We start from the raw sequence: 26,422 nt of genomic DNA, 5'->3' as shown, positions 1-26,422 counted from the left end.
GGATACAAAATATTTTCCAATATCCTATATATGAGAGCATCTAAGCACGCAGAAGAAATCCAAGGGGAATATCAATGTGGATTCCGTCCAAATAGATCTACCATAGATCACATCTTCACCATATCTCAAATTATTACACTTTTTATTTATAGACTATCAACGAGCATTTGATAGCTTACACAGAGCTGGGATCATGAAAGTATTCAAGAAAGTAGGATTTCCGGATAAATTAATAACATTGATAAAGGTAACCTTGGAAAATAGAACAGCGGGAGTCATGGTGCAGGGAGAAGTCTCACCAACCATTAACATAGAAACAGGAGTGAGACAAGGGGATGCTCTGTCCACCCTAATTTTCATTATTGTACTACATGATATTATCAGTCCACTGCAAAAAAGGGGGAGTATATTCTACAAAACAACACAGATACTTGCTTATGCTGACGATATTGTGATAATATCAAGGACACTTGCAGATCTTAAAAGCACTTTTTAAAAGATGGATAGTAAATCCAGAGAAATAGGACTATTAATTAATGAAACTAAAACAAGATATATATGAGAATGTCTAGATCGCCAGCCAGACGAAACTCTCTGGCTTTGAATGTAGGTACATATCACTTTGAGGGAGTACCCACTTTTACTTACCTTGGAGCTCTTCTACATAACAACATAGAAGAAGAAGAGATTGTTAACCAAAGGATACAGGCTGGAAATAGACAGTATTATGCACATATAGAATTATTTAAGTCAAAAAACCTCTCTAGGAACACAAAATTAAGACTGTATAGGACACTTATTAGACCAGTTATAGCATATGGTGCAGAATCTTGGAAACTTACATCTAAAGCAGAAAGCAAGGTAATGTGTTTTGAAAGGAATATATTACGTAAGATCTTTGGCCCCGTTAGGAATGAAGATGGATCTTATAGAATTAGGAATAATATGGAGTTAGAAGGATTGATTCAATATGAACATGTGGGGAGATATATAAAATCTCAACGCTTAAGATGGGCAGGACATCTGATGAGAATGGAAGAGGATAGGCTACCACGCCTGGTATTCAATCAGAAATTGTGGGGAACAAGGCCAAAAGGAAGACCGAGGGGAAGATGGATCGATGCGGTTGAGGAAGATTTGAGAAGGATGAATATACGCAATTGGAAAAATGTAGCTCAAGATAGAACGAGGTGGAGGAAGATTGTTTGGGATGCCAGAGCCCACCAACGGCTGTAGAGCAAAAGAAGAAGAAGACTTATAGTCCAATTTGTACTGAATAAAACGTGGTGTCATTTGTAACTCTAGTGGTCATAGATTTCAAGATATTAAATTTCATTTAAAACGTTTTGGAATTTTGAATTTCCCGCTAAAAAAATGCTAGGCGTTCGCGCAAACACGCGGAAAAACAACTTGGACGTGTAAGGGTTAATGGAGCTAGCACTCCTCTTAGAGTTTACGTTTTACACATTTTCATTTTTAATGGAAATTCGAAACTTTTGCGTGCACATGTGAACGAGGGCGTGGGAATGTTAATGGGACTTGGCATCCAGCGACGGACAATGCAACGAATAAGAAATTTCCAAACGGGTTTTCATTTACATACTCGTGGGATTTCAACCTCACGCGCCCAGTCCAACAGCTCGACGCCTTACCACGAAATAAACCTCGGATACAAAAAGGGGAAAGAACAATTACGTCTTGAAAACCAGCATTTAGTGCAAGATCTCCTTCGGCCACGTTAAGTGAAAGCGAAGTCAACTGTGGGAAATGGGAAAAAGGTCGTGGGAATTCCCACAAGATACACCATCAAGGAAACAATTCATTAGTTGTTCAGACTGTGTTGCTAAAAACATTGATTGCTGGTAAATCCCAGGGCGAGCCTCAGCTACTGGGCGGGTCCGCAGGGTGGTGGATAGCGGAACGGTCTGCAGATATGCAGATTAGGGACCATGACGGTTAGACCGGAGTCCCCCCGAACCGAGGCGACCAGGTTATCAGAGTGTGGGAGTGTAGTTCTTGGCAAGACTACACTCATTAAATACCACAATGCTTCATAACGGCCTGGTGACATGGCGAGTAAGCACCGCCATTAAATAGGTGCTGCCCCCGCTGCCTTGCAGGTAGGGATTAACTCAAAGGCTAAGGGAAGGAAAACCCTGAAAGAAAACCATGGGTAGAGAGAGCTCTGTAAGGCGTGATGAAGCCAATCTCTCTAAGGGAGTACACCCAATACAAATCCTGGTCCTCCAGGTTGGGGGTTGAGGCATTGGGCTGACGACCCAATCCTCGGAAAATATCCGCTGTTCAGAGACCCAACAATGAGCCTCGGATATGGAAGGAAACCAGATGACGAACACGGCTACGAGTTAAGGTAAATGATCTCAGGATGGGGACATGGAATGTGCAAACAATGCTACAAGCTGGTAAGTTGCCAGAAAATATTGATGAATTTATAAAATATAAGTTGCATGTTCTGGCACTGCAAGAAATAAGATGGCCTGGGAGTGGTCAGATAGACAAGGGAAACTGTACAGTTTTGTACAGTGGTGCTGAAACCAGACGACACAGGGGTACAGGCTTTATAATAAGTAGAGAAGCTAGGAAATCACTAATGGAATTTATACCAGTAAATGACAGACTGTGTAAAATTAGACTTAAAGGCAAGTTCTATAACATCTCCATCATCTCTGCTTACCCACCTAACGAGGATGCAGAAGAACTGGACAAGGAAATATTTTATGACGAGTTGGACTTGTTAAATGAAAGTACAAGTAGACATGATATACTACTTGTCATGGGTGACTTCAATGCAAAAATTGGAAGAGAATCTGAAGTCAAAGAAGTGGCAGGAAAGAATTCTTTACATTCAGTCACCAGTGAGAATGGTTGGAGATTAATACAGTACTGTACGCAAAATAAAATGCTTGCAAAAAGTACCCAATTCCCCAGGAAAGATATTCATAAAGGCACCTGGAGAGCTCCCGGCGGAACATACACAAACCAGATAGATCATGTTCTGGTGAACAGCAGAAATGCCACATCTGTTATAGACGTTAAAACACGCAGAGGGGCCAATTGTGACAGTGATCACTTCCTAGTCAAATCTATATTGCGGCAACGATTGTCTAATATAGGCAAAACCAAGGGAAAAAGGAGAACTGGTTGGGATATAGAAAAGTTAAAGAAAGACAGCGATAAGAGAGCTTTTCAGGAACAAATACACCAACAATTAAGTGATGAGAATGAAAATAATAGCATTGAGGAAATATGGAATGATATGAAGAAAACTCTGATTGAAACATCAGAAGAGATATTAGGGCAAAGGAAGAGATCTAACAGAAAAGATTGGTATGATGAAGAGTGTAGAGTACTAATAAGGAAGAAAAATGAGTTACGGAAAAAGATGATTCAAAGAGAAACAAGAGCATCGATGAATGCATATAAAGATGCTAGGAAGGAAGCGACTAAAATCTATAGGAGGAAAAAGACATATTGGATGGAGGAGCGAGTAAGGAAAATAGAGGAACATCAGACAGAGGGTAATACAAGACAAATGTACAAAGCTGTTAGAAATCTTAGTACTGGATATCAACCAAGGTTAAACCTATGTAAAGACAAAAATGGGAAGCTTATTACGGATGAAGCCAAATGTCTGGAAAGATGGTCAGAATATTTTCAGGAGCTCTATGAATCTAAATTTAATATAACAGATAATGCAGGTGAAGACCAAACCCAAGTTACAGAATGTGAGGTACAAAGACCATCGTTTGAAGAAGTAAAGTGTGCAATATTAAAATTAAATAATAATAAAGCACCTGGAGAAGATTTGATCCCTGCGGAGATATTTAAAAAGGGTGGAGAAACACTTTGGAAGAAAGTTCATGAGCTAGTTTGCATGATATGGGATCAAGAGAAAATACCATGTAGTTGGAAATATGGAGTTATCTTCCCCATCCATAAAAAGGGTGATAAAAGGAATTGTGGCAACTACAGGGGGATAACACTATTAAATATTGGATACAAAATATTTTCCAATATCCTATATATGAGAGCATCTAAGCACGCAGAAGAAATCCAAGGGGAATATCAATGTGGATTCCGTCCAAATAGATCTACCATAGATCACATCTTCACCATATCTCAAATTATTACACTTTTTATTTATAGACTATCAACGAGCATTTGATAGCTTACACAGAGCTGGGATCATGAAAGTATTCAAGAAAGTAGGATTTCCGGATAAATTAATAACATTGATAAAGGTAACCTTGGAAAATAGAACAGCGGGAGTCATGGTGCAGGGAGAAGTCTCACCAACCATTAACATAGAAACAGGAGTGAGACAAGGGGATGCTCTGTCCACCCTAATTTTCATTATTGTACTACATGATATTATCAGTCCACTGCAAAAAAGGGGGAGTATATTCTACAAAACAACACAGATACTTGCTTATGCTGACGATATTGTGATAATATCAAGGACACTTGCAGATCTTAAAAGCACTTTTTAAAAGATGGATAGTAAATCCAGAGAAATAGGACTATTAATTAATGAAACTAAAACAAGATATATATGAGAATGTCTAGATCGCCAGCCAGACGAAACTCTCTGGCTTTGAATGTAGGTACATATCACTTTGAGGGAGTACCCACTTTTACTTACCTTGGAGCTCTTCTACATAACAACATAGAAGAAGAAGAGATTGTTAACCAAAGGATACAGGCTGGAAATAGACAGTATTATGCACATATAGAATTATTTAAGTCAAAAAACCTCTCTAGGAACACAAAATTAAGACTGTATAGGACACTTATTAGACCAGTTATAGCATATGGTGCAGAATCTTGGAAACTTACATCTAAAGCAGAAAGCAAGGTAATGTGTTTTGAAAGGAATATATTACGTAAGATCTTTGGCCCCGTTAGGAATGAAGATGGATCTTATAGAATTAGGAATAATATGGAGTTAGAAGGATTGATTCAATATGAACATGTGGGGAGATATATAAAATCTCAACGCTTAAGATGGGCAGGACATCTGATGAGAATGGAAGAGGATAGGCTACCACGCCTGGTATTCAATCAGAAATTGTGGGGAACAAGGCCAAAAGGAAGACCGAGGGGAAGATGGATCGATGCGGTTGAGGAAGATTTGAGAAGGATGAATATACGCAATTGGAAAAATGTAGCTCAAGATAGAACGAGGTGGAGGAAGATTGTTTGGGATGCCAGAGCCCACCAACGGCTGTAGAGCAAAAGAAGAAGAAGACTTATAGTCCAATTTGTACTGAATAAAACGTGGTGTCATTTGTAACTCTAGTGGTCATAGATTTCAAGATATTAAATTTCATTTAAAACGTTTTGGAATTTTGAATTTCCCGCTAAAAAAATGCTAGGCGTTCGCGCAAACACGCGGAAAAACAACTTGGACGTGTAAGGGTTAATGGAGCTAGCACTCCTCTTAGAGTTTACGTTTTACACATTTTCATTTTTAATGGAAATTCGAAACTTTTGCGTGCACATGTGAACGAGGGCGTGGGAATGTTAATGGGACTTGGCATCCAGCGACGGACAATGCAACGAATAAGAAATTTCCAAACGGGTTTTCATTTACATACTCGTGGGATTTCAACCTCACGCGCCCAGTCCAACAGCTCGACGCCTTACCACGAAATAAACCTCGGATACAAAAAGGGGAAAGAACAATTACGTCTTGAAAACCAGCATTTAGTGCAAGATCTCCTTCGGCCACGTTAAGTGAAAGCGAAGTCAACTGTGGGAAATGGGAAAAAGGTCGTGGGAATTCCCACAAGATACACCATCAAGGAAACAATTCATTAGTTGTTCAGACTGTGTTGCTACAAACATTGATTGCTGGTAAATCCCTGAGCTAGGACAAGATTTAGATCAATTCGACCGGCTAAAATACTCTTCACCACATTAAAAACGCCCCTACTCCCCCCCCCCCAATATTTGATCCCTGGTTCTTCTACTTTCCGCGTACCTCCAACAAAAAAATGATCATCATTATAACGAAAAATAATAGCCTTAGGCTATATTAAAAAAGACTTAAAGTGTTACTGTTAAAGAACACATTTATTTTATGTATGTGTTTATTTAATACCTACGCAATAATACCAAAATAACAATAGGCTATTACTGAAGACTAACGAGGCCCTGGCGACTGGCCCTATGGCCAGTATAATTTTGTTTGTATTGTCCTGTTCTTTTGTCCTTATGTGTGCTGAGTGTTCTTTGCAGCCTCAGCTTTTAACGAAAGTCAGAACATTTTAATATTTTATAATTTTAATTAAGCAACGTTAGAGTTGTTATGTGTAAAGATAAGGGGCTGGACCCCGTATAGTGTGACGGGTGCAACATAGCCTTAGTGCTGACGCACCCAAAATTTAAAAAAAAAGCAAAAAAAAACAATAGGCTATTCTTTTAGCTTAAATTGCTTCATGAATTTGCAATATACTTATGATATGCGGCAGTAACTTCAATTAGTTCTTGGGGTGTAAGGGGTGCTCCTTCCACGTAGTGCACTCAATAGTCAACCTCACTTCCACGTAGTACAACCTGGACTGCAGACTAACGAGGCTCTGGCGACTGGCCCCATGGCCAGTATAATTTTGTTTGTGTTGTCTTGTGTTTCGTCCTTATTTGCGCTGAGTGCTCCTTTACAGCCTCAGCTTTTAACGAAAGTCAGAAGATTTTAATATTTTATGATTTTAGTTCTGCAACGTTAGAGTTGTTATGTGTAACGATAAGGGGCTGGACCCCATATAATGTGACGGGTGCACAATAGCCTTAGTGCTGACGCACCCAAAATTTTAAATTCAAATTCAATTAATTCTTGTCAACAAAAAACCCAACTCTTTTAAAAACAAATAGCCACGCACCAGGTTGGAGGCACTTAGTGGTTCGGAACCCACTTTAAACTGTAGGTCTAGTCCCGGTTAGCTTTCCTGTGCATAAAGTGGACTTAGAAGTAATCTCAAACAAACAAACAAATAGCCACGCTTATGTATGACATAAGATTTTGGCGCTAATCTAGGGGCACGCCCCTTAAGGGTGCCATCTTCAGTGAACGCCAAACCGGAAAACATGGAAGAAGGTGCATAAAAACGCATCAATTGATGCATTAAAGTTCAGCTCTATAGATTGAGTTGGATCATATGATGCATTTGGAGTCACCTTTACAAACGACATACAAAAGTACATGAAAATGTACAGCCGATTCTTGCCAAAGGTCAAAAACCGCACTTTAATGCATCAATTGATGCGTTTTAGTTTTCTGTGTAGGAATGACATTGCTGAACGTGACCTACGAAGACTCCTTCATCGCTCCATCTCTCTTTTCCGCCCCTCTTACAACGCTACAGCAGCTCTGCCCGCTCTGCAGTCCACCCGTGCACAGGAGAGTGCTCTTACACAAGTACAACGGGTTACCCAGAACTGTTTGAGCAGCAGGCAGTTCCTTCCATTATAAACATTACATAACATGCTATGACTCGATGCCAAAAATGAATAATTTCAGTTTTTTATAGCGCAGAAATAATAACTTATTGTTTCCTCTTTTCCGGAATTTTGGCTTTCTATCGCATTGAGCTTTCTGAATGAATTCTCAAGAATTGTGATTTCTCTCCACAATTTCAATCAGCTCTTCTGATATCAAATGCACACTGAAGGATTTATCAAGCATTGCATCCAGCCCAAGTTCACTAACAAAACTTTCTCATAGTGTGTCTAGAAAGTCATGTACAGATTGTTATATTTATCTGTCACACGTAACTAGTTATTTTCAAACACTGATAATACCTATGAAGTGTATCTCTATATATATAAAAATGGATGTATGTGTGTATGTGTGTGTGTATATATATATGTGTGTGTTTGTTCCGGTATAACTCTCCAACACCTGGACCGATTTCAACCAAACTTGGTACACGTAGTACTTGCAATCTGGAAAGAAATACTGTGGGGGTAAGACACCCCTGTCACCCCTAGGGGTGGGGTGGGAAGTGGTTGACATATAAAAATAATCGAAAACGACCGATATTAGTGTGGAATCCATAGTTTTCGGGATCGCTAAGATGAATAGTGACACTCCCAATGCCGTTCAACTCCAAGACACCCCTGGCACCCCTAGGGGTGCGGGTGGGAAGGGGTGACATGTAAAAATAATTGAAAACGACCGATGTTAGTGTGGAATCCATAGTTGTCGGGGGTCGCTAAGATGAATAGTGACACTCCCAATGCCGTTCAACTTCAAGATATCCCTGTCACCCTTAGGGGTAGGGGTGGGAAGGGTGTATGTAAAACAACAGATATTAGTGTGGAATCCATAGTTTTCGGGGTCGCTAAGATGTATAGTGACACTCGCAATGCCGTTCAACTCCAAGACACCTCTGAAACTCCTAGGGGGTGGGGTTGGAAGGGGGTGACATGGAAAAAGACATATTAATGAGGAATCCATAGTTTTCGGGGTCGCTAAGATGAATAGTGACATTCCCAATGCCGTTCAAATCCAAAGTTATTTTACACTATAGTTAGATTTCATTATTTTCCTGTCTAATAGAAGATTGGTATAAATAAATACGAGTTGGTGTTCTAAGTGCACTTTATGCACAGTAAGGTTAATCGTGACTGGACCTACAGCTTAAAGTGAGATCCGAGCCACTATGTACCTCCACCGAGTATCTAACCCGGGACCACTTGATTAAAAGTCGACACTGCACCATCGGGAGGCGTCAAAGAGCACTTTATGCCAAGCAAGTTAATCGGGAGTGGACCTACAGTTTAAAGTGGGATCCGTACCACTATGTGCCTCTACAGGGTATCGAACCCTACGGAAAGTTCTAATAAAAGTAACTAAATTTACATGTAACAAAATTACGTTACAGCAGATTGTTGAATTCGGCTTATCTAAAGGTACGTTCAGTATTAACATTGACATAAGACAGGTCATTTTTAATAATTATAGAGAATAACGGATATTTTACTGAGACACTGAGGAAGGTGGATTTAATTTAATTTGATTTTTATTATTAATCGTAGCTTTTTCTGCCACTTTTGACTAATCGCGACGATGAGGATGAGTAATGATATGAAATTGATGAAGGGAGACTCATGAAGAACGTCCATGCTCAGACCGGGATTCGAACCCGGGACCCCTGGCGTTGTAGCGCGGTGTGCTAACCACTCCGCCACGTGAGCCGGCTAATCCTCTATGGGACTGTGTTGTGTCCTGTCCATGTGTTTTGGCGATTTTCCCTTCATCTATTTCATCTTTTCACAATTCATCCTCATCTTCGCAATTAGCCAAAAATGGCAGAAACGCGAAGTAATATACATCATGCAGAGAGTAGAATTGAATTCCAGTAATTGAATGTAATACCACCGTCCGAGAGGAAGGCAATGGCCACTTACTTCTGTTGGCGTTCTTGACCGTCCACAGAGCGTCGTATCCGTCAGAATCGAGGCTGATTCTTCGCTCGCAGAGAACAACGCACCCGCAGGCGAGCAGCAGCGAAAGTCTTCCCAACATCACAACGACACTCTCTCCGACACACTTCCGACACTTCCCTCCAACGCGGAGGCACGATGCAGACTGAACGCCGGCGACCAGCTGACTACCATGACTGCGCGCGTGACCTTCTTGTCTTGAGGGAAGATCGATAGCTGAGTGGAGCTTCGGATCAGAAGCGGAACGGGTAATTATGCAGATTAATGTTCCAATAGGTGGCGGTATGCAAGCGGCAAATCATTAATGTATTACGAAATATGCACTGCACTCAGTGGTGACAACTTGTGGAAAACAATGGGTGCGCTCAACTCAGACATTTCTTGTACAGTGGCGCCAACTTTATGGGCCTGTGGGTCCCAAACCCAACAACATAATTTATCGCCTTATTATTATTATGGGTCATTCAAATCATGCAGGAGTTGACACTAATAGTCACCGATTATGATGATATTTGGTACACAGAGTTGCTTTGCTCCAAAACCAACACGTGCCAAAGGATTTTGTTCAAATATGATTATTACGTATTATGTGAGGGTTGTTCAAAATGTCAATTTTAAGCAACATGTCTTTTTCAATTACGTATATCTCCGGAACGAATGAAGATACTGAAACGTTCTTGAGATCGTTGTAAAGAGGAAGGACGGTACACATTATGAGATATTCAAATGTTGAAACTTAGTAAAATTTGAACACTGTTCTAATGTTCAAATTTCAAGTTTGAACAGCTCAAAACAGCCCCCCCATCGATTTATCTCATTTTTGGATATTTTTAATTACCATCCTTCCTCTTTATACTGAGGAAGGTTTATCGTGGTGTTTTTTATATAAGGAAGAAAAATGAAGTTGAAATGTGTCCTGCATCAGCAATGAACGGAGGTACAGAGTCCCTATGATGAGATTTTTCATTTGTGTCGCGCTAAATGACATATATAGCTACTTATTGTTCAGGGACAGATGATATTCCACTTGAAAATTGGCTTCCTTATGTGCTGTTATTACTAATTTATACGTTACTGTTTCCATATTTTTAGCCGCGTTCGTGTGGGTCAAGATTTGGGCGTGTTATGAAAACGTCTGTGTTAGCCAAGAAAATGAAAGAGGGGTGGGAGAAACGACGAATCACGATATATTTCATTCGTGGATTGTTTATTGAATCGGTAAATAACATATTTTTAAAAAAATGAGTAAGGCTGCATTCATTGTTAGTGTGCACTTTATTCAAAGGATGCCAGTTTTTTAAAACAATCAAACGGGACATTTTTCATATTTTCCTGAATGAAAAATGGAACAATACGAAAGGGCAAAATGTACACATTTTAATATAAAACCTGTTTCGTCATAAATACTTACGTATGAAAACTAATCGAATACATAAATACTGTGTAAATAATATAATATGATTAAGTGTGGTGAACTCCAACCTAAGAGTCCTTTAGAATTAGAAGTCATTCATTGATATTTTGCCGATTAATTGATCTTCATTACATCCTTCTTTTCAACATTTTGTAAACGTTTACACACGTCTGATTAAAGTTCACCTTATTAATAAACATAGCTTTAAAAATTTGTACTGAGAGAGCGTTCTTGCCAACTGAGACTTCAATATTTTAAGAAAATTAGAATACAATGACCAAGGGCGCCCGCAGAAGGGAGCCAGTGGCAGCAATAGCCCTCCTCCTGAGATTTCTGGAAAGAGTTAATGTAATTCGAATGGTGAAATTGTAGAGATCTTTTATAATAAAATAAATATTGTTTCTTCTTACTTACCGGACGTAAGTTACAGCAACTATTATTATTATTATTATTATTATTATTATTATTGTCATTATTATTATTTTAGAGTATTCTTGGGCACGTAAAAGCATGGATCAGAGGTACCATGAAGGACGGTAGATTAAGTGGTCTCTGACTCTGATTGATATCTGTGCATTGTGAAAGAGTACAAAAAGATAAAGAACTGCTCGTTCATCAACAAAGTGACAGGGTAGATGTTTATTGAAAGGAACAAAGGAGAATCCACTTTCTATCTAAATAGTATACTCGATTCTGAACTTGTATGCAACGCAAAAGTATTTTCAATCCAATTAAAATTTATGATTTGTAAAGTAGTAGTAAGCACTTTACTGGAACCCTCAAGGTGCTAGAAAAAGGGGAAGACCCAAAAGCTCATGGAGACGTACTGTTGAAGAAGAAGGAAAACAACAGGGGAAAAGTTGGAAAGAAATGAAGAAGATCGCATGCAACAGAGTGAGATGGAGACACTTCGTGGATGCCCTATGTTTCAATAGGAACTGAATTAATTAAGTCAAAAGAAGTAGTAGTAGTAGTAGTAGTAGTAGTAGTAGTAACAACAACTAATAATAATAATAATAATAATAATAATAATAATAATAATAATAAAACGTTTCTATGACTCTGCCCCCCTGAGAAAAAATCCTGCGGGCCCCTTTGACAATGACACATTGTTGACATTGAAATGTGAAATAATTTCTACCCAATGTCATAATTCATAGTAAGAGTAAAGAAGGTGTATTATTGCAGTATTCCGTTTCGATAAGTCATTGTCACAATAAAGGGACGGACATTTTAGTTTAGCGTCTTCGTTTTACGGTCGAAAATAATCGGGACAGAAGTAAAAAAAAGGGACTTTCCCGGCTAATGTGTCTGGTCGGTCACTTTATTACTTTATTCATCTCTCCTACCTACCGATAGTCAACTGGCTTGTATTCGTAGTTTCCGAAATGCCAAACTGCCCAGTTGATCTGACTCTGTGGCAACAAAGAGAGATCATAATATTTTGACTCAAAAACGGGACATTCCTAGGAAATCAATTACCCCCTCCCCTTTCCTGAAATGTCGTTTAGGCCTAATTATAAAATCATTATCATTAACGTATTGTTATTATTTATAAAAAGCTAGATCGCATAAATGATACTACGACGCCAGGGGTTCCGGGTTCGAATCCCGGTCTAGACATGGATGTTTGTGTGTGTCCGTTCTTCAATTTCATCCTATCATCACTCATCCCCTTCTTCGCAAATTAGCCAAAAGTGGCACAAAAGGGAAGTAAAGCAAGTCAATCAATCAATCAAGCGTAAATGATGTATCTCAAACAATAAATGAAATATGATCTCCCGCTATCAAAAGGTATTAATTATTCGAATCTCCGTATGATTTACATAGTGTTTCACGTCATTTCTGATAAACCTTTGATGAATGGCAGAAGCATTTAGCAAAAGAACCAATCTTCTTGACGTCGTCGCCTTGTAATCAAGGGGTTCGATACCCGGTGGAGGTACAAGTGGTTCGGATTCCACTTTAAACTGTAGATCCAGTCCCGATTAGCTCTACTGTGCATAAAGTGGACTTAAAACATGAAATCAACCTACCAACCAATCTTCTTTAGATTGAAAGCAGCTTTATTCTTCATCAATCGTTTACATATATCTCCGAAAACCTTTTCCTTTTTTTCTATTGAGTTTATGTCAAGACGCAGAAACTTTTTTTCAATTTCGCAAAGAAACTGCATGCTTATTCACTGCTCAAAAAATAACGGAAGACATAAAAAAAACAATGTCTTTTTTATGAAATGTCTTTGAAATTTAGACTTGGTTTTCACGATAACTCCTACACTTTTATAAAACGGTACAAATTGTGGCTTTTTAATAATATGGACGGGACGACCGGGACATACCTGTGAAACGGGACTATCCCGGTCAAAACGGGACACCCTAGCTAAGGTGACCAGATTTGTAAAACAACAACACGGAACATTTTTCATGTTTTCCTGAAGTGAGAAACAGGACGGCAAACTGTACACTTGTATCGTCATAAATACTTATGTTTGAAAACTACTTAAATAAATAGAAACTGTGTAAATAACTTATGTGATATGGTGATATGCACGGACAATTGCGATGGCGGACAATTGCGATGACGGACAATTGCGATGAACACAGTTAGAAGTAAAAAGGCGGGTAGACAATTGCGATGACATTTTAATTCTTCTAACAAATTGAAGGGTGACTTAACACCCCGTACAATACCTCTTACAAGATAATTATGTGAAATACTGATATTTTTGGCTGGTAATTTGGTTCAATCAAGTTTTTGAACATGGGCTAGAGCCAACAGACACCCTTTGAAGTAACCCGTTTCCTCATATGTGAGAATACACTTTCCAACTCTCTAGTCAGGCTTCTTTCTTTTCTTACCTTTTAGATTAAGTTTCATCCGCATGTACTTCATGTTGGTGTCATCTGCTTGGCTCTTGAGGCAGGCTAGAGCATCATGAATTTTTTTAATGCGGTATTCCAAGCCACCTATTTATTTTGTTGTTCCAACCTTCTACAGCATGGCGCCTTTGGTTAGGTTAGGATAGGTTAGGTTAGGACAGGATAGGTTAGGTTAGGATAGGTTAGGTTATGTCCTGATAGTCGCATTAATTTGTAGGATAACCTTCACCGTCAAAATCTTCATGTCTGTCAACCTGTAGTAGCACCATTTTGAATTCGAAAAATTCCTATGCCATGATGATCTATGGGTTTTGTATAGTTTTGAACAACCTTTAAAAAGTTTTGAATCCGATTCAGTTTTTCGTAATAACGAATTCAAAAATGCTACTACAGGTTGACGCCTCAGTAGCACTTTCACCAAATTCAACGGAAACGATGCCATTTCGTAGTCTAGGTTATGTATCGTTTTGAACAACCTTCAGAAAGTTTTGAATCCGAAGGACAACTTCAAAAATTCAAATACAAAAATGCTACTATAGCAGCACTTGTTTTGAATTCGAAAAATTCCTATGCCATGAAATGGCATCGTTTCCGTTAAATTTGGTGAAAGTTCTACTGAGGCGTCAACCTGTAGTAGCATTTTTGAATTCGTTATTACGAAAAACTGAATCGGATTCAAAACTTTTTAAAGGTTGTTCAAAACTATACAAAACCCATAGATCATCATGGCATAGGAATTTTTCGAATTCAAAATGGTGCTACTACAGGTTGACAGACATTAACAAGCAAACATTATTTAACATCAACAGGTACATTCAACATAGTAAATTGCGCGATGTTCTCCACATATTGCTTTGGCGGAATGCTTGCACAACAATTCTGTCATTCTCCTTTTTTTGCTTGGACAGAAAGCACAAATCTTGCGTTTCCCTATTTTCTATGGCTCTGGTTCATCTATAGGAACATTCACATATGCTATTTCCCCCATGGACAAATGTACCAGGGGAGGTAAGTTGCGCATTCCAAGATGGTTCATTTTGCAGTATTCCCAGAGGCGCAACCACGATTTTTTGTCTGGGGGGGCAAGTACCACGATAAACGTACCAATAATAATAATAATAATAATAATGTTATTATAACATTATTATTATTGTTATTATAGATTTGCTTTATTTTACTTCGCTTCTTGTGCCACTTTTGGCTAATTTGTGAAGATGTGGATGAGTGATGATATGATGAAATTGATGAATGGACATTCACAAGCATCCATGCCCAAGCCGGGATTCGAACCAGGGACCAACATTATTATTATTATTATTAGTAGTAGTAGTAGTAATGGTATTAGGAGTAGTATCAAAGACATTATTACCCTCGTAAATTATGCAAAAAGGGCGTAGAAGTTGGTGCTAAAGCATTTGTGTTCGAACAAACGATTTGAATTATTTTTCAACACGTTCAATTTCACATTAATAATGGGAAACAAGCACACAAACTATTTTTGAAAGACAGAAAATACTTGATAAATGCATTCCAAATATTTTTTTTTACATTAACATGTATAACTTTCATGCACGATAAATGTTTCACATATATTATATGCAACATTGAGCGACGTGGACACTAAATTATGTACGTATTCAAAGTTTATTTAATACATATTATATACAACATAAGTAGCTATATTATTTAAATACATTACACAGCCAATTCGCCCATCTCACAATAAACCAACAGCAAAAAATATATAAATTCTGTCTCAAATATGCACGCTCCCTTTCCTCAAAACAATTGTTCATGCATTTAAAGCTAAATGAATTAAGAGAAGTCTTATTTCTCTGTCTGAAATTTACGATGCATTATACAGAACAATGATAAATTGCGAGCGAAGCGAGCGAGAAATTTTTTGGGTGCAAATAATTTCATGGGACGCCAATGCATTCTCTCTTTTACAACTTTTTTGCCTTCCTGATGGTGTAGTGGTAACATCGTCGCCTTGTGATCAAGGGGTGCCAGATTCGATAACCGGTGGAGGCACATGGCACGCTGGTTCGGATCAAACTTTAAACTGTAGGCCGTCCCGATTAGCCTTTCTGTGCGTAAAGTGGACTTAAAACCACAAATCAATCAATCAATCTTACAACTTATTGTCACTTAGATCGTTCGGCGACCAGGGCCGCCCCCTAGCTACGGTTCTGAACTTGATAAGACTAAGAAAAGAAGACATTGCGAGCGAAGCGAGAAAGAAAATTTTACGAAAAGTATTTTTATTTGCATAAATTTCAAGTTGTGGGCGATAATTGCCCCCTGCAGGTATATCTGCCCGTCAATGTTTGCTCCACCTAGAACTCATTTCAGTCAAAGATTGTAGGGGGGGGGCAATGCCCTCCCCATCCCCCCTGCGGTTGCGCCACTGAGTATTCCATTTCAGAGCTGGAGTCTGAAGAATTTGTAATCTGTCGAGGGTGTTGCTGTGTAAACATTGATTGTTGTATGATGTAATAAACTCTGGAACGACGTTTGGTTATTGGTTAAAAGAAAATGCAGACCAGTGTCCAGACATTCTGTTACCAAGCGAGGTTGAGTTGCGTCAGCTGTTAGGCTTAAAAGGAAAACCGAGACCATCTGGAGAATGAAACGTTCAGAAAGAAAAAATAGACTGAAATTTCACAGGATGTCTCGAAAGTAGTGGACAAATTTGAAAAAACAAATGGAAGATGTAGTTTTTCATGAGAGCTCTGATTTTAAATCTATTTTATTAAGCATGAGAAAGCATCAGCTTAGATTTAGGGAAGAAGATAGGCTAGCGCGGAGTAGGGATAAACAGGAACTACTTAAAATTCAAAATAAGTTAGAACAGGATAAAAGATTTGATTTCCTATATCGGAGTATAGAGCAGACTAAACGTAATTTTCAGGAAATAAGCGACCGATTAGGAGAAAAAGTAGAGAAATTAAAACTTAGAGCGCAAGAGAATGATCAGCAAAAAGCCAATGCTTTAGAACGGTCTGCCAGTCAGCAGCGTAAAGTGGTCGTTGTCAATCACGAGCCAACTCAAACAAAATCGAGTTGTAGCGGAATTCAGGAGAATGCTGAAAAGACACAAGATCTGAATAAACAAATAAGTGTGCTAGAAAGAAAGATGGCAGATAATCAGACTATAATGGAAATATAATTAGAAGAGGCAATACTTAATGTTAGAGACGAACTAACCTTCAAAATTCAGCTTAATAATAATTGTTTGAGCAATGAAATCAAAGAAGCGACGCAAAACCAGCCTTTCTGTTACAAATTACGAGATTTTGTGTGTTTCATTGTGAAGATAAATCTTTACACCAAATCGGGTTGTTGTCGTCTGTCAACACAGAATCATCAAATTCAACTTCCCTATATTTTCTTCACTGCGCGTGATATCCATCTTTTTTGAACATCAATAGTTTAAAATGTTTAAACCCGCCTCTTGCATTACTTACCTAGAGATATATAAAATAATACAACTTTACAGAGATATACATAAGACGGCGAAACAAAGCACACAACTTCGGTGTATCTACGCATTAGACTTACGTTACATCTAACGCTTTGTCCTGGCGATGATTAAAGAACAACAAATGACAAATCAACTGGACAGCAATTCAACACAGACAGTACCAGTTCTTCCACAGCTGAATGCCAACTGTGAAGGCAGGGACGGCGACAGGGATGCCCACCCAATCAAATTCAATAAGTACATATACTCGGGGATATATGAATGATTAAATATTTAAGTGCAACTTGGTGTTCATAACATGTATATTTTACTTGTGAATACATGTATTATCTATGCTGGAAATGTTCACATATTATCAACCCATAAAAAGCCACTTTTGTCATTGTTGAAACAAAAACTGTGATCAAATTAATACTTACATGTTTAAAAGCAGCTAGTAGCTTAGGAGGTTCAAAATTATGCAGGGTATGATCAAGATTAAATCAGAATTGAGGGTGAACTTGAGGACTGCAGCTCCGGGCCTCCACTACGTATATATATTCCGGCCTGGCTATGGTTAAACTAATCTCCAAATAATTTACAGGATTCTTGTTGGGAAACCTGATGGTAAGGGACCAGTAGGAAGGCTAAGACGAGGATGGAGGGATAATGTTGAGATGAAGGAAATCGGTAAGGATGGAAAAGACTGGATTGACCTTGCCCAGGATAGGGACAGATGGAAGGCTTGTGTTGCTCCAGCCATAAACCTTCGGGTTTAAGTATGCTATAGAACAGGCATGTCCAACGTGTCCATCGCGATTGACCGGTCGATCGCGGGGCGTTTGTTGGTCGATCGCAGTTATCTATTGTAATTATACGAATATACGTTATATGAATTCAACTTCTATAATGTATAATGGCTGAGTAGGTACAAATTTTTGCAAAGATTAACGATTAATAGTAGCTCACTGCCTGTTGTGACAATAAAAAGTAGATCTCTGCTTGATTGAAGTTGGACATGCCTGCTATAGAGTATAATATAATTTTAATTAGCTGTGCATTGAAATTCCAGAAGTGTCCCTTTTTTTTCATTACAATTTTTATATACCTGTCATCTTCAAATATCAATATGTTATACGAAATATCAACTTTATATTCGTTCTACTAATAAAAAGGAATCACAACAATCACTACAATACCGAAGTTAATAAATTTTAATAAATCAGTTATACAGGGTGACTGGTAATTAGATGTATTCCCTGAAAGGGGTTAAAGTAGAGACAATTTGCAATAAATTTGACCATATGATACCCCATCCGAAAATTAGTAGTTTTCGACATAATCGAATTTCTATTGTTTTTTTTTAAAAAGGACAATTTTTCACATAAAAAGATGAATTGAGAAAAAACTGCTCATTGTATGGAACTTATTTCAGCGTTTTCTGATAGCTAACAAATAAGTGGTTCGTTGAAAAAAAAGTTTTTCCCAAATAACAATCACATGTAAGTAACGGGTGGGTCTAAACTTAAAAGTGATGATAAAAAAATGCACTCTTAGTTTACTTGGCAACGTATTAATAACACAAATGGTATGACACGAAGCGTACAAATTACTTAAATTACTTCCTTGTGTCATCTGCTATCCAACAAGGTACAAATGTTACTAACATTCACATTTGTGTACAAGAAATAATACTTCATTCATCTTCATGTGAATGGAATCAATGAACAATACAATTAAATAACATTACACGTCTTGCTCAAAGTGGGCACCTCCGTTACGAATGCAGGCACGCAGGTTTTTACGGACATTTGGTCTCGTAACTCGTGATGTGATGGTGTCCTCCTTGATGTGTTGACCAGCTGTTAAGATCCTCTCCCTGAGCTCCCTTAGTACGCCGCGCGGTCTGACGAAAGTAAGCCCAGTGTCGCCGAGGCTTTGGGCGCGAAATTTGAATTCGTATACATAATGGAGAAAAATCGTAATAACTCTGGCACTATGGGACGAATCTACTTCGGATAACTTTTGTTTTGCAGGTAATACATCGGTGCATGCAACCATGTAAAATTTGGATGCCCCACCCGTGGGGGGGGGGTTACGGGCGGGGGCTACATCCCCCGAATTTCAATGAAAAAATCATAAAAATGTTGAGTTTGCCCCCTCTTCTCCAACTACTTTGGGGAGGAAACCAGAACTTCTGCTTTTTTTTCAAAGAATGGATCTTCCGCAACAGAATGAAACTTGATTCATGTTCGTGGGTGCAACACAATTTGAATAATAAGGCAAAACGTAAAACTCTGTTTTTTTTTTCCTCAAAACAGCGAATTTGCATATTATTCATAAAATTATTATACCTCTGACACTATGGGACTAATCTACTTCGGATAACTTTTGTTTTTCAGGTAGAGCATCAGTGCATGTAACCAAGTAAAATTTGGATGACCCAACCGCGGGGAGCGTACGGGCGGGGGCTACATCCCCCGAATTTCAATGAAAAAATCATGAAAATGTGGAGTTTGCCCCCTCTTCTCCAGCTACTTTGGGAAGAAAACCGGAACTTTTGCTTTTTGTTCAAAGAATGGACCTTCCGCAACAGAACGAAACTTGATTCATGTTCGTGGGTGCAATACAATTTGAATAATAAGGCAAAACGTAAAACTCTAGCGAATTTTAGCCAATTTGCATATTATTCATAAAATTGTTATATAACTGACACTATGGGACCAATCTACTTCGGATAACTTTTGTTTTGCAGGTAGAACATCAGTGCATGCAACCATGTAAAATTTGGATGCCCCACCCGTGGGGGGGGGTTACGGGCGGGGGCTACATCCCCCGAATTTCAATGAAAAAATCATAAAAATGTTGAGTTTGCCCCCTCTTCTCCAACTACTTTGGGGAGGAAACCAGAACTTCTGCTTTTTTTTCAAAGAATGGATCTTCCGCAACAGAATGAAACTTGATTCATGTTCGTGGGTGCAACACAATTTGAATAATAAGGCAAAACGTAAAACTCTGTTTTTTTTTCCTCAAAACAGCGAATTTGCATATTATTCATAAAATTATTATACCTCTGACACTATGGGACTAATCTACTTCGGATAACTTTTGTTTTTCAGGTAGAGCATCAGTGCATGTAACCAAGTAAAATTTGGATGACCCAACCGCGGGGAGCGTACGGGCGGGGGCTACATCCCCCGAATTTCAATGAAAAAATCATGAAAATGTGGAGTTTGCCCCCTCTTCTCCAGCTACTTTGGGAAGAAAACCGGAACTTTTGCTTTTTGTTCAAAGAATGGACCTTCCGCAACAGAACGAAACTTGATTCATGTTCGTGGGTGCAATACAATTTGAATAATAAGGCAAAACGTAAAACTCTAGCGAATTTTAGCCAATTTGCATATTATTCATAAAATTGTTATATAACTGACACTATGGGACCAATCTACTTCGGATAACTTTTGTTTTGCAGGTAGAACATCAGTGCATGCAACCATGTAAAATTTGGATGCCCCACCCGTGGGGGGGGGGGTTACGAATTTCAATGAAAAAATCATAAAAATGTTGAGTTTGCCCCCTCTTCTCCAGCTACTTTGGGGAGAAAACCCGAACTTTTGCTATTTTTCGTTCACACTTGCATCTTGTGTAGCTACTGTGAATCTATTTCTTCCCTGTTGATTCGGCTGTTTGTGGAAATATGTCCGGAAGGAAACGATTGTGCCTTAGGGAAATCGATGAGCTGTTATATGATACGAACTGTTTATGGTGAGGCCTCTCCTACAGGAGGGAAGGGAGCCTTTGCAATCGTTTGTTTTGTCTCTACTTCTGGATAGACTCACGCTTCTGGCGCCTCTGGCTATCTTCAAGCTTCATTGCATTTCTAACGTAGGGGCGACAGAAAGCTGACACCGTCAAACCTCATCCAATCCCCTCTCTCCTTGCCCTACGCCCCCCCCCCCGCCACTACTTCAGCTGGATCACCAGGTCTAAACACAAAGAAGAATGTGTGCCTTATCAGTACTAAATCACAGCGTTGGAAGCTTGGAGGAAAACAGCATCGTAAATACCAAGCATTTATTGTGTCTGTCAACTGACGAGAGCCAACACGTGAGCCCAAGCCCAAACCCGTGACATATTCCGAGAAAGGAGGGAGGGAGAGTTGGAATTTTCGTAAACACGATTGCAAAACATGTTCCCGAACGACCTGTCAGTGTTTCAACCTCAATATACAAATAAGTGTGGCAAACCATCGATAATTGTATCTAAAGCTGTTTGTAACATATGTGTTACAGCGGCTACTAGGGACATAATTTTTTTGTAACATATGTGTTACGGGGGCGGACTAAGGGGTACGCTTCGTGTCATACCATTTTTGTTATTAATACGTTGCTAAGTAAACTAAGAGTGCATTTTTTTATCACCACTTGTAAGTTTAGACCCACCCGTTACTTACATGTGATTGTTATTTGGGAAAAACTTTTTTTTTCAACGAACCACTTATTTGTTAGCTATCAGAAAACGCTGAAATAAGTTCCATACAATGAGCAGTTTTGTCTCAATTCATCTTTTTATGTGAAAAATTGTCCTTTTTTAAAATAACAATAGAAATTCGATTATCTCGAAAACTACTAATTTTCGGATGGGGTATCATATGTATTGCAAATTGTCTCTACTTTAACCCCTTTCAGGGAATACATCTAATTACCAGTCACCCTGTGTATGGAAAAAGCTACAGAATTATTCAATTTCTAATGAGTGGCTAATACTATTTAGAAATCCTCGTTCCACACATAAATTTTGTCACATGAATCAGCCGAAAATGTCAACAGAATCTGTAGATGCAGCTGAAGTAAAGAAAAACGTTGTCACGAAGTATATAGAAGACGATTTTGTTAGTTTGTTTCTAAGCCTACTTTCATGCTCAGATAGGCTAATCGGGACTAAACCTACAGTTTAACGTGTAGTCCGAACCATAGTGCATTGTGCTTCCACCAGAGGAGAGGGAGTCGAACACAGGACGTCTTCATTATAATGCGACAGCGTTATGCCATTGGGGAAAAATATACGGAAATAACTCGCACCAAACGTGGCATTTTATCACCACAGAAGATGCGTCTATTTTAAGAGGGTGATTGCCTGAGACAAATATTTGAGACTTTCGGAATTAGCTACCTTGATCCACTAATGAAACGCTGTGCGATTGAAACTACCACCTCAACTTTCTAAGAGGTATGAACTAATGAAACTCCATTTTTCGAAGAGTAAGTTGTGGTTGATTTGTTTTATTTTAAGTCATTTTTCTGCTAATTTTAATAATGACGACGTTATAAGGTTCAATGGTGATTAGATAAAAGTAACGAAGGGCCTAAAACAAACACGCTGACACTCAAAATACAAACCCTCATAAATTATTATTACTTTGACAGTGGTTCCAGGCGCCAGGGACTCGTTGCCATGAAATAATAAAGTTTACAGGGTACTCTGCACAGGATAGAGGTTGACATTCTAGTGTGTTCGAAATGGTCACGCCATACAACCCACTGAAAAATAGATGAAGTATTACTGGTACGATTATCAACTTCGATGAATTACTTGTGTCCTAAATCATTTTGTTACCTCAAAAAATATGTTCATGTAACCATACGTGTATTAGGGATGGCCAGATCCGGATCCTCGCGGATCCGAAATCCGGATCCGGTTGGTTGGATCCGCGGATCCGGAATTTTCAGATCCGGATCCTGTAATTTCGGATCCGGATCCAGAACTTTCGGATCCGGATCCGTCTTGCCATCCCACATGCGCTTCTTTGAAAAGTAAGAATGTGCTTATAACATATTGTTACCTGCTAATATACATATATATATATATAATATACATAAATACACATATATATATAGTGTGTGGGGGCGCGTGCACGATTTGTAATTAATTAATACACTTACAAGGGAGGTCTAAGTCTCCCCCTCCGATTTCCATGAAACTTGGCAGGTGTATAGAGCCCCCCCCCCTCAAATATCAAGATGAGGAGAAATTGAAGAGGGGATCTGACCCCGAAACCACGTAAATATGGCATAGGAAGAAACAGAGGGCATAGGCCTCTCTATACACCTGTCAAATTTCATGGGAATCGGAGGGGGACACAGGGGTCAGATCCTTACTTCAATTTCTCCTCATCTTGACATTTGAGGGGATCTTGCCTCCTAAAACAGTTTCTAGCTGAAACAAAAAAACAAATATTTCTTCCTTTGGGCCTCTCTATACACCTGCCACGTTTCATGGAAATCGGAGGGGAAGACAGGGGTCAGATCCCCACATCAAATTTGTCCTTGAAATTTGAGTGGAAATTGCCCCCTAGAACAGATTTTTAGCCGAAACAAAAAAACACGTATTTCTTCATTTGGGCCCGTTTATACACACACCTGCCAAGTTTCATGAAAATCGGAGGGGGACTCAGGGGTCAGATCCCCACTTCAATTTGTCCTCATCTTGACAATTGAGTGGGTTTTGCCCTGTAAAACCGTTTTTTAGCTGAAACAAAAAAAAAAAAAACACTTATTTCTTCCTTTGGGCCCCACTATACACCTGCCAAGTTTCATGGAAATCGGAACCTCCCTTGTTAGTCTTACACTTTGTAATTATATAACACTGCATATATTATAATATTTTATTTTAATTTGTAAAACTGTAACTGTAGAACAATTGTATAATTTTTGTATAACATTTCTATCTTCTTGTGTGTGTTAAAGGTTTCATCCTGGAATGGAATGTCTCACATTTATGTGTGTTTTCATTTCCAATACATTCGAATGAATACATATTCGTTTCAATGGCATTTACAAAATCACCTCTGACATTTTATGTTAAAGAAGTAAGATTATTTTTGTGCACGAGTGTGTTAGCCGATGTGTAGCAAAGTATTTTAGGAACAACACTTGAAAAAAATTCTTGTAGGACTAACTAATGAAAAATTTCTTTGTAATCGAAGATCATAATACCTTTTAAGGTCTGGTAATATTATAATGGGATTGAGATACGAAACTCTAGGATCCGGATCCGAAATTTTCGGATCCGGAACTCTCGGATCCGGATCCAGATCCGAAACTTTCAGACCCGGATCCGGATCCGTTTGGCCATTCCAAACGTGTATTGCTTCTCCCGCATTAGTAATATGACAGTTCTTCAGAAAACGAATAGCAACTTAGCTAATAATCTCTTAAATTCTGAACAGATTTCTCAATCTTATTTGTTTATTACTTATGACGAGTGATATTTTGTCAAAATAGCCTTTCATTAGCCTAGGGATACTTAATGGACAATAAACAAATAATTTGTTTTCCGTGTGTGTTTTTAATCATTCCTAATAAGACGTTCATTTTAATCCAAACATTCAGTGGCGGTGATTAGGAGGAGCGGAAAGTGGGGTGTCCACAGGTGGGATTATGGCGCAGGCTGCGCCATCGAGATTCTTTGGGGGATTTTTTCCCTTCAAATAATGTAAAATTGAACATTTATATATTTTTCCAAAATACAGGTAAAAATTTTACACCTTAAATTCACCATATTTAATCCATTAGATGAAGAAAAGAAAGTGTTTAAGGTCATTATTGAAGGTGCGGGGGGGGGGGATGGTAAATATCCAACTCTTATATATTAGGCCTTAATTGACACGTGGGTTCTGGGGGGAATTCTGAATTAAACGTTGGCGGGGACAGTATTCAACTCTAAGTCTTAGATTATGGCGGGTATTTTAGTTAGAGGGGCATTGAGCATTAAGGTATCCAATTCTTGTGTATTACTATTGTCTCAAAATGTTGCAGACATTCTGGTGTGGAGACTGAGAATTAATTTTTTGGAGGAGGCAATATCCACTCTTCAATATCAACAGTAAGTCTAAAATTGGCATGGACATTTTTGTGGTAGGATTGAGTATTAAATTTAAAGGGGGAGATAGAAAGCTTTTGATAAAGTGTTAAATCTTAGGTTGTCAAGGGATTTCTGTAGTGGAGAGAGAGTTCGAACATTAAATTTTGGAGACTCTATTAAGCGATACGGTATCCACACGTTCGACCCCGAACGTGCCAAAACAGAAGTTGGAAAATACTAAATATCCCGGGATCCTAAGAAAGTATTGACACCCCGTTAATTTAATATTCTTGAAAGCCTGCAAAGAAATGGATGTAAAAATGTTCTTGCTTGCTTCGCTCGCAATAATGTGTTTGTTGCAACAATGCGTGTTTGGAGGTGGATGTGAATTTTTATGCTATAGCTGCATTACAAGACATGAACGATATTCTCCATATTCATGAGTAACATCACTTCTTAAACTATAGTGCTTAGTGTTGGTATACTGCTTATTTTAAAGCAGGTACATCATTTGTAACAAAAAGCTAAGAAAAAAGTTACTTTCGCTGTAGGGATTACAATATAGTTTCAGGGTGCAAATGATATGATTTTTTGGGGGGTGATGACATGGACATGATCTTTGTAGGGATGCGCCATTGGGCTTGGCGTATATTGTCCTTGCCCCTAAAATGTTGGCACCCAATCGCTGCTACTACAAACATTCAGATAAATTTTTCAGTTGTACAAACCTTGTAAGCTAAGAAAAGTAACCCCCCAAGGAGTAAGAAAACTATTTCAGTCAAAAACTTATACGATGAAAATACTATGCTCAGGAATATGCATTTAAATTACGAGAAACTTCACGATTGTCTACCATCGCACTTTCTATCATTGTCACCGAATACATAAAATCAAGTATGTGCCTTGTATTTGCAACACAAGCTTAAACCTAATTCACAGTTATTTCACTGTATTAACATGCATGAAAGAATGTGATTAGAATGTATGGCTGGGGTATGAAATAATTGTGTCCATCAGAGACAAAACGAAAGGAAATGGAACAAGATGCGAGAATAGATTAGAAAAGAATAAAGAGGAAAACAAGGAAAGGGAAAAGAAGTAAGTGGAAAATCGGGAGTGTAAGAGAGAGGGGGATTCATACGTCTTACGTACACATATATACCATTTATACTGCCCACCCTAATCTATCACTATGGAGCTTCTGCCCACCCGGTCGAAAATTTCTGGCGCCGCCCCTGTGTGAAGCTACCACAGATAAGTGAATACATGTACAATCGCACCTTCTGGTAAATGAGGGTGGCGGAGAGATTTTCGTTATTAATCGCCGTC

General features: G+C 38.6%; 1 protein-coding gene across 1 annotated transcript in view; it reads right to left on the bottom strand.

The window, feature by feature from the left end:
• The window catches only part of beta-Man (beta-mannosidase), a 176,446-nt gene extending 166,772 nt beyond the window's left edge, over nt 1–9,674 (bottom strand). The window contains exon 1 of the mRNA XM_083140766.1: nt 9,433–9,674. Coding sequence (XP_082996892.1) covers nt 9,433–9,550 — 118 coding nt within the window. The 5' untranslated portion in view covers nt 9,551–9,674. The remainder of the gene's footprint in view (nt 1–9,432) is intronic.
• Between the last annotated feature and the right edge of the window lie 16,748 nt (nt 9,675–26,422).

Source organism: Lepisma saccharinum, chromosome 19 (assembly GCF_977018435.1).
Source record: "Lepisma saccharinum chromosome 19, izLepSacc3.1, whole genome shotgun sequence".
NCBI classification, from domain to species: Eukaryota; Metazoa; Arthropoda; class Insecta; order Zygentoma; family Lepismatidae; genus Lepisma; species Lepisma saccharinum.
This window is presented reverse-complemented; position numbering and strand designations above follow the sequence as displayed.